General features: G+C 37.0%; 1 protein-coding gene across 1 annotated transcript; it reads right to left on the bottom strand.

The window, feature by feature from the left end:
• Nucleotides 1-1,384: 1,384 nt before the first annotated feature.
• On the bottom strand, nucleotides 1,385-3,572 carry LOC108631926 (zinc finger protein 600-like; the record flags this gene model as incomplete). The annotated part of the gene is made up of 1 exon (XM_018036161.1): nucleotides 1,385-3,572. A coding segment is annotated over exon 1 (2,188 nt), but the record flags the coding sequence as incomplete, so codon positions are not given.
• Nucleotides 3,573-10,230: the final 6,658 nt, after the last annotated feature.

Below are 10,230 nucleotides of genomic sequence, written 5' to 3' on the forward strand. Positions count from 1 at the left end.
AAGGAAATCTATAACTGCAACCTGAGCATTCGTAACAACTCCTGTGCTCTGTTATTTTACCGCCGTTGAACTCCAAGTTACACTTAGGACATTTTAGTACATTCTCATTAACATCACAGCTTATAATCTTATTAACATCAGAGTTTATATTCTTATTAATATCAGAGTTATTGTTAGAGGATATTCTAACGGGAGTCCGGAAGGCGAGGAGAAGCGGGGTACGCAAAATAATGACACTGAATAATTCTGTATAGAATTAGAAAAATAAATTTTATTTGCGCGACCGTGAAAACGGCCGCGTCCTCAAAAAAAGAAAATTACACAAATAACGAACAGAAATAAAATAACCGGTCGCTACTGCGACCGTATACGAGTTATTTGTTTGACTTTATTTGTCCTGCTCGGGTCAGGCCTTTGCCGTCGCCGCACGTGTATGTCCTAGACGATCTCTGTAAAAAGAATCGCAAACACCGAAAACGATGTATTATTTATTCCACTCGTAACGATAGGAAATAATTCTTCTCATTTGTGGACTGTATGTAGCCGAGAGGAATTCTCCGGCGTTTTACTCTCAAGTCTCAGTTTGAATTAAATGAGACGAGGACGACAGTAACTTTGGTTTATCACTGTATCGGTGCACCGATCAGCTGTAACCCGACGCTGTCTGCACTGCACGTACAGTGTATACGGTCTGTACGGGAGCTCGGGTTGTAAGGCCGAAAACTCCGACTGATCGGCAATAAGACAAACGATCAGTCTGGAATGCAGACGACACCACTATCGGTGTCCCTAAGCCAGGGGTCCTCAATCGCCTTTTTTCTCGCGGTGCGCTGCAGGTCACTGGTTGATGCAATATCAACCTACTGCAGGTCCTATACGAAAGACGGGGTGCCTCGACCAGCCCGGTCCGTCAACTTTGGACGATTACGACCTGCGGAACGCCGGGAAACTTGAGCACGTCTACTATGGACGTGCCGCTTCTCGAAGCTGTGAAACAGCGATGATAAACCGAATACGAAAGAGAATCTTTCGTTCGGTATTACAAAAGAAGGAAGGAATTTGTGCGCTACTCTGGGTCTGATGAGAACTCTGGGTCTGAACTCAGAACGCTATCAGAGAAGAAGGCATACATAAATTCCTGGATTTAACGAGTGATCGGTTACAGACAGAAATTCGTCTTTGCGATGTGTACTCGAAGCCAGATAACTGCCGACAAGACCGATGTCAAGACGCGAGTTCACCAGGAAGACTCGATTCCCCACTAAGCGGCAGAATCGACGAATATTCTTTCCTGGTTCAATTAATATTCTTCCTTCTTTGTTTTGTGACGTCAAATTCCGAGAATTCGGACACGAATACTTGGAACACGTGTACTGGCGTCTACCTATTCGGCTAGCCAGGCGGTGTTGATCAGTTTTTCTATTCGAGGTGACTCGACTATTTTGGATCAAGCCGGAAGACTCGTATGAATGAAGATGTAACACGTGGATGCGGGCCAACGCGGAATCCGTGAATCCCTCGTTACATATCGGGCAATGAACAGGAGAATCCCTGCTGTCGACGTGATTCATCTTATGTTTCTCTAAAAAACGTAGCTCCGCGAACTTCCAATGACACACGATACAGTCGTACGATCCTATGTTCGAATATTCTAACAAATGATTCTTCAAACTAACCGTGTGATCGAATTTCGTGTTGCATGTCGCATAGGTATCACCGACATGTTTATTAAACTCGACGAGGCCGCCATTAAATTTCATACAAGAATTTCTCTTCCTCTTCTTCGCTACATTTTGACTGGCGTTGCTTCCGTGAAAATGTCTCATGTGACACTGCAGCGACGTGTTAGTCGTCAACGCCTCGTTACAATGACAACACTTCATAATGTTCGGGACAGACCCGGAGTGATTCAGACTATAATGCTTGGCGAGTGCAGCGATCGTATTGTAGCTCTTGGTACACTTTTTACAATAAATCTCGCCAATATTCGAATACTCCAGTTGATGCTCTTTCAGATCTTCTTTGTTGGTAAATTGCAAGTCGCAGACATCGCACGTATACGTTTTTATTGGTATCGATGGTATATTTTCTGACATCGTGATGATGTTCGTTGGCAACGTATAGGTGTGGTCATGCTTGATGTTCATATCGACTATTATACCGTCCGGATGAACATGAAATTTATGTGCATGCAAGTGCGACTCGTAATTAAAACCTTCCTCGCAAATGCTACACATGTAAGTGTACAAATCTCGCAATTTAGCGGGATAATGTTCTAATTTGTTATGGTGATGTAGTTGATACATCCCATGGAACGATTTACCGCAAACCGAAGTGTTATACTTGTGAATTGTACACGTGTGTGACTTCAACATTTTTCTACTGGCAAATGCCTGATGACAAATGTTGCACCTAATTTTGTAATGTTTGAATAAGATTTTGTACATGCACTTTTTATTGAAACTTCTAAATTGTCCACAAACGGAGCAACGGGCACTCCTCCACCTCCTTTTTATTACGAATGTATCCTTAGTATCTAGTAGCTTTTTCATGTTTTCTATACAGAGTATTTTTGCACTTCTGTTTCGTTTGAATGTGCCCTCAGATAATTCTGAGGAATCTTGATTTTCATCGAATACCTTTGCTGTTTCGTCTTTAGAGCTTTCCAAGGCTGATGCATGAGATCTCTGAGCAATCCTACATACCTTTTCATGCTGATCCAAGCATGAACGTAGCCAAAATCGCTTGCGGCAGCCTGCGCAATGGTGAAGCTTCTTACATATATTAAATTCCTCAACATTGTCTTTAAAAAGAATGCTACTGTGACGCATATAATGTTGGAGCAGCATCTTAGACTTGTAACGAGCAGTGTAATTGGTCGATGTCAAGTGAACTGCTATCATATGCTTCTTCATTTCCTTCTTCAAGGGAAATGCTTTTTCACAGCGACTACATTTGTATGCATTGACGCACTTGGCTAAAGGGAGATCAAAAGATGCTGAGTTAGCATTGCTGGGTAAATGCATTGTCTCTTTCAGATCTACTTGCAGAGAAATGTTTTCACCTAACTTAATACTCTTTACAATCGAGTCGCATCGCTTGATTAGAACTATACATTCTTTACATTTCTCTAATTTGTTTTTTAAAGTGTCAGTTGACGGCGAATTTGACACTTTGAAGACCAGGGGGCTTGAATTTCCTATACTCTGACAAATTTTCCTTCTCTTACTAGGAGGGGCTAACTCTTCTGCGAGTGATGTATCGCTGAAATTAGCGAGGTCATTGGATCTTACTGGTGCGTCTCCATCTGCGTTCTTACCAGAATGTATCAAATCTCCATGGACGTGGAATAAATGACTTTGCAAACTGGTCTTCCATTTCAGTTCTGCGTTACAAAAGTTACAAAACATGTAGTTACACGGAACATTAGATTTTATGTCACAGCCGCGCTTCTGATGCATCTGAAGTCCGCTTAGTGTGCAGAACGTAGCGTTACATTGATCACATTTGTATTTACCAGACCACACTCTAGTGTGGGCTTGGAGCGAGTAATCACTTTTGAAGTGTGTCATACAGATGGTGCAGATAAATTTATCTTTTATTTCTCGACATTTTGATTTCTTTCTTTTTCTATGGTTCACGTCAATTGTATTAGTAGTTGGTACAATCTCGTCAATTTTATTTGTTTCTGGGTCGGTGGGCTCCTCGTTGCATATTTCTGGAACCTGAAAAAGTATACAAATTTAATAGAACAGCCAAAGGAATACGACATTTGTTGAGAGTACTTTAAGTCGATAGGACTATAGACAGACTTAAAGAACACATGACAAAATGAAAGTCTTTTCTGTTGGAAGCAAGTGAATTAGTAGACAGCGAATTTTATGCACTTATAAGAAAACAGTACGCAAAAATTATGAATGCTGTTTGTAATATAGAAATCCACGAAGAACATCAAAAGCTGAATGCAAATTTCAATGTTTTAATAATAAAATAAATGGTTAGCTGTAACGTGTCTCTTACATTGATACCATAAATATTCTGTTTTGCATATACAGGATGTACCCGGATTAAACGATCAAACTGCATTTTCTACGAATAAAAAGGAGAAAATGTTCTATAAACATAGGCCTGCACATACTTTATAAAAAAGTTATAATAAACATATGACACCTAAAATCAATAGCGAGTTCGTTGTTGATATATCGGAATGTAACAATAAGGCAATGGAATTTATGGAACGTACTCCTTCTAGTGTTGTTCATTATTTGCAATAATTGAACGCGATAACGCAGAGATCAAATTACGGCAACCTCTATACTGTTATGATTAGTGAGCGAATTAGTATCAGTTCCGAAACGTCCTTTCAAGAACTAATAGAAAGGATTAATAGTGCATCCACTGAACTAAAACAAGACAAAAGTGAAATTTGGAGAGTGATAAATTCAGTTTCTCTAAGATATCAAGTCTGCATTTGTAATGGGGGGTAGGACTTTGAAATAGAAACATAAACTTCTTTTCAATGTAATAAACCGTGATAATAAAACGTTTGCAGACCTATGTTTATGTAACGTTTATTACTTATTTTTATTCATACAACATACTGGTGCAGTTTGATCGCTTAATCCGAGGATACTTTGTATATCCGCTCACATACGTAAGGCTAAAAAATTGATCATCCATAATTTTAGTATGTCTCAAGTATGTATTGTATTAAAGTCCTGATTCCCTAATTTTCCTAAATCAACAGATGAATAGTAAATGTACTATTTATGATAACTTGAACAATTTTCGTCTCATTTAACACATTACGTACTGCTCACGAGTTTTCTCGTGTTAATCGGTTAAGGACCATTGACGAGTTTTCTCATTTTCCTCGCGCTACCTGTTACAGATCCTAAATATCAACACACTGCCTTATCCACATCAAATGAAGCGATCTCACTGGTGGAAATCGTGCAGGTCAATTTACGAAAAACTATAAAATTGCGTGAACCCATAAAGTATTGCAGTTACATTATATTTTGATCATTCGAATAGTATTCGTCTTCAACTTTCTGGCGCTTTTAGAGACGTACTTGCCCTCTCTCAGAAAAAGGAAGGAAACCAACGAAATTGATACACATACGGAAATATTTAACGATAATTTATTAGATATTCCTGGTGAGATCGAAGATGCGGATGACTGTTTTGACGATTCCGGAGACGATTCTACTGATTCTACTGATAGTGAAATTATTAGACCTGTAAGGAAACGTTGGGTGGCAGTGACAATTACTTTGAGCACCTGTAAATGCAAGTCTATTTTGACTTTTTTATCATAAATGACATTTGCCGATCTTCAAAGACTTTAATGTTGTACCTCGTTGAATTCGTTTCAATAGCCACCATCAGAAAACAGGTACCGAAACATAGCATTCTATTTAAAAAACAAAGTTGACCTTCACGTCTCTGTAACGACTCCACCTAAGAAAAAATATTAATGCCATATTATAGCCCCTGTTGTCCCATGTATCTTTTGTTTCGAAAACTTTTCTGCTACTATCATACTTTCGGAGTTATTGTAGGTGGCAATAGTTATTGCTTCACCCTGTATATCACACTTCTGAACATGGATTAATTTTAATAAAACTAACACCAGAATACTTAATACATCGAAATAAATAAAATATTGGCCACAAATGGTACATTTACTCTATAGCTAAATGATCAAAACGTTGTTAAGTTTCAAAATTCTTTATCTGTTCCCATAAGAAAATCGTTCGTTATTATTAATACATATCAATTACAATAATTTTCCACTGAATACAGTGGTCATCGTAAACCAAGTATATGCAATGTAAGGAATAAAATAATAACGTACGGTATTCATTTTTGACGAAATTTAAAAATCGACAAAATGTATAAAACTGTCATTATATTAATTACTACAGTACGATGCGACCTTCTCTACCCAATGAATTACAATTTTTCTTATCAGAAGAGAATCTCAAATATGGATATTCAGTAGAAAGAAGAGATTTTCTGAGGAATGAAGATTGTTTAACACAGACTAAAGACGCAAATCATACGTTGACACCTTCAGCACCCTATCAGTCACCAGTAAGTAAACAAAATTGGCCAGAAAAAAATGTAATACATACGAAGAGTTAGATACATCGTCGCATCGAGAAACGGAAATGGTGGCCATGTCAATAACAAAGATTGAAGCGCTGAATAAAGAAAATGTCGATACTCGGAAAATCCAGATGAAAGCATTGCTTATTAAAAACGATGCATGAACTTACGTTAACGATGATAAAACGAAGACCGAAATCATAGCGGGAAATCTAGTACCGATCGTAGCGGTAAAATTATAGGAAAAATAAGATTTAAAAGCTTAGTCGGATATTATTCTTTCCGATAAGCTCATCCGAGGTCAAATGAATTGAAGGATGCATTACGCCAAGAGAAGTATACTTGAAGTTGCAAGAAATTTATCAGAAGATCGACCTGAAAAGCCGTGTTGCTTAAATGACTGACGCTGTATAAGATGACCGAATAAAAAGACACGCGCGAGCATTTGAAGAAAAAGTAGACAAATTGAAGAAAATGGAAATCGAAGTAAATCCGGACTTGTTGACAATGATGTTGTTATACAACCTTCCACGCGTAACGGATATTATTAGTCCAACAGTCTTCACTGCAGGAGTGTCATCATTAGACTGTGAATTTCTATGTAAAACGAAACACTTATGATAGAGTTTTAGACAGACATTCGTTTCATAATTTAAATAATATAATGCGCATTCTGACTTTGATATTCTTCATATTTTTATACATTATATACGAGTTGGAAATATGAGATTGGAAGAGAAAGGAATTGGAACACATAAAGACAAGAGGAAGGAATATAGGAAAAATGAAAATTGAATGAGAAGCGAGAGCAGACGAGTTTGATGAGCAAAAGAGAGAATGTAGTCAAGTTATGCTGGATGGAGAAGAAATTAGAGGGAGGTCAAGGGAGATATAGTGAAGAGAGGAGAAAATATTTGAACAGCTTTGGAATTGGCGAAAAGAATGTTAAAGATAGGCTGGAACATGATATATCATGTTGGTGACCCAGAGGGATGCATATATTGAAAATCAAAGGATAGGGATCAAAATAGATGAATCGAGATCTAATCCGAGATATGAGGAGTGCAGTGAGTTGTCTTTTCCACGATACTAGAATTCAGGGGGTAATGGAAAACTGAAATGTGGGAACTTGGAAAATACAAATTTTACTGGTTAAAAGAGGCAGGAAGGAAATGTAAATTATGTAAAAAGGGATGGGTTAATCTAAAGCACTCTTTATGTGAATGTAAGTGTCGCGGATTTTTTGGCTTTCCGCAAGCCTCCCGGATGGACGGGGTTGGATAGCTAAGAAGACAGTGAGGAATTGGGTGAAGTATGGGAAGTATAATCATGGAAGCGTTCACCGACAGATGTAGGAATCGTGTAAGAAACGTATTAGAAAAATTGTATAAGCGTTACAGATTAAGGAGAAAGAGATAGATAGAAATAAGAGAACGAGGGACGAGATGTAAATCTAAGGAGGCAGAGAAGTGTGGAATACAGCTGCTCGGAGTATGAATGTGGAGTGAAGAAGAGGAAAGTGTAAATGGGGAAAGAGAGCAAAAACGAGATTCAGGAAATAGTGACGACATACAATAATGCTTAGAAACGAATGTTTGTTGTAAATAATTGTTATAGCTTTCTGAAAGGTTTATCCATATTTCTGAAACCCCTCGCTTGCTTAATTTCAATCTTTTAATTTAAATGGTGCTTCATTAGAATGCATACAATGGAGCTTAATATAAGAAAATGCTAATAGGGTTTGACGAAAAAGCTGGGAAAGTTTGAATATGAGTTGTATGCTTTTTCCAACATCAAAATAAATTGAGTATACGTGCAACACAATTAATGCATCGTGTATAAAAATAATGAAAATTAAATGATAAAATCTCTATATGTAATAATGAAAAAAAATACATTTGGTTCTTGTTTTATCTTGAGACTGATAAATGTCGCATAAATCGCATGTACTCTAAAGCACGAGCCATCTCGAGATGAGTTCTTACTTCAACGTGTTCGGACGAAATCTACAATCAGAAAGCAGAAGATACTAATGATTCATATCAAAGTTGCAAATTAATGTTCTCTTGGATAAAATACATTAATTGGTCTGAAATAGGTATTTTAGTTATATTTAATTATCATTCTCCGTCGCGGCTTCGCTAGTAATATTTTTTTGTGGATGAAAAATGGTAGACTCCTCTTTTCATTGAAGTGCCTTGTAACCGTACAAACGAACCGCGTGTACCGGCTACATATATCCTCGCGTAAGAACGTTCGAGAAGGTCCGAGGACCTTACGCAGAAGCGGATTCCGTCAGGTTACGTAACCGCAGGATCGACGATCGATCGCGTAACCGACGGATCACTCCGAATTCTCCTTCCGAAGGATCGACTTCGCGTTAGTATATCGAAAGAGTAACTTCCATTTTGAACAGCGAAAGTAGTACTTCGAGTCCGAATACCGATCGTATGACGTAGTGTTAGAATACCAAAGAGTAATTCCTAGTCAGAATGCAAAGACGAATATTAAAGTGCGGATAGGTGCGTGTGAGTGGCCACCACGAGAATAATATTAATTGTAGACGTTAACACCAGAAGCCAGCGATCTGTAAGTCATACTGCCAATGTACATATTGTAATCGCAAGCACCGATCGATTGATTTTGTTTTGTTAAATAAGCCATCCGTCTGGCATTGATCGAAATTGCGGTTTCCTGCTGTAATTCGTACCGTCTCTAGTCCGATAAAGCCACGTCCTTCATTCATACAACCGACAAATATAGTCTCGTAATTTGTTTGCAACATAAGTATATCTTTGTTATTCACTTATTTCGTCTAACGAATTTCTGATCTCTTTTCAATTCCGAGTCCTCCTCCCAAGGAGACGCGACCTCCTCCCTCCCGAATACGGAAACGGATATTCGGTTATAGCCTCCTTGTAAATAACATATGTAATGTTAAGATTGTTAAGTTGCTTGTTCAATTCACTCATGTACATGCTACATGAAACGGTCTGTGTAAAATTAAAAAAATGAGGAAGTTCTTAAAAAATGCATTTCACCCTCTGTCACCTCTTAAGGGTGGAATTTTGAGAAATTGAAAAATTCATTTTTAGGCATTTAGATTTTAGGATTTTAGAAACTTTTATGAGCAAAGACCAAGTTGATGACTCATTGTATTAAAGAAATATAGATATCAGTAAAAATACATTTTACTTCCAGTCATCTTAAGGGTGAAATTTGGAAAAACTCAAAATTTTCTTTGTAATACTTTGATAAGATCACATTTACACGAGAAACAGTTTGATATCTCATCAGGTTCAACAGATATTGCTCCAAATATAGAAAAACGTATTTTACTCCATTTTCATCCTCAGAGATCGAATTTCGATAAGTCCAAAAATTAATTTTCAATTTTCCCATAAAAAGACATTTTGGTATCAGAACCAGTTCGATATATCATCAAATTTAAGAGATATTGCAAGATATAAAAGAATACATTTTACTCCATTTTCACCCTCAATGATATTTTTTTATAAAATTTCGAAAAATCCAGAAATTAGATTTGAGTTTAATACGTTCTTCAAGAGGCATTTTTAGCACCAGAATCAGTTTGATATCTCATCAAGTTTAAGAGATACTACAAAATATATTTTCCCCCATTTTCCACCCTTAGGAGTGGAATTGCGAAAAGTCCTTCCTTAGCGAGCTTCTAGAACATACTAGAAAATCCTCAAGATTTTAAGTAGATCCGCACTATAGTTTCTGCTGGCTTTCAAAATATGTAGATTACAGATTATTAGTTTTAAAAACCGGAAACGTGGCAATGAAAAATATTTAGCTAAATTATAATTTCCAAAAAAAGTTTGAGATGCTTAGATCGAATTTCGTTGTCTTTAGTAATAATAAAAAGTATTGGTTTTATAATTTTTTATTTTAAATAAGTGATTCTATTCTGTTTTGAAGCAGACATATTGAACAATTATTCAAAATATAATTACTTGACTGTATAAATGAATAAAACTTAAATGTAGCAAAACCTGTATGGAGTAGTAGGTACTCGTAATATTATAGGTTAAGAAGTTTTCGAAGAATTCTTTGTAATACGTCATTATTAACCTCTATCAAATACTTATA

The sequence above is a fragment of the Ceratina calcarata genome, unplaced genomic scaffold (genome assembly GCF_001652005.2).
Source record: "Ceratina calcarata isolate Rehan_Ccalc_2016 unplaced genomic scaffold, ASM165200v1 scaffold973, whole genome shotgun sequence".
NCBI lineage: Eukaryota > Metazoa > Arthropoda > Insecta > Hymenoptera > Apidae > Ceratina > Ceratina calcarata.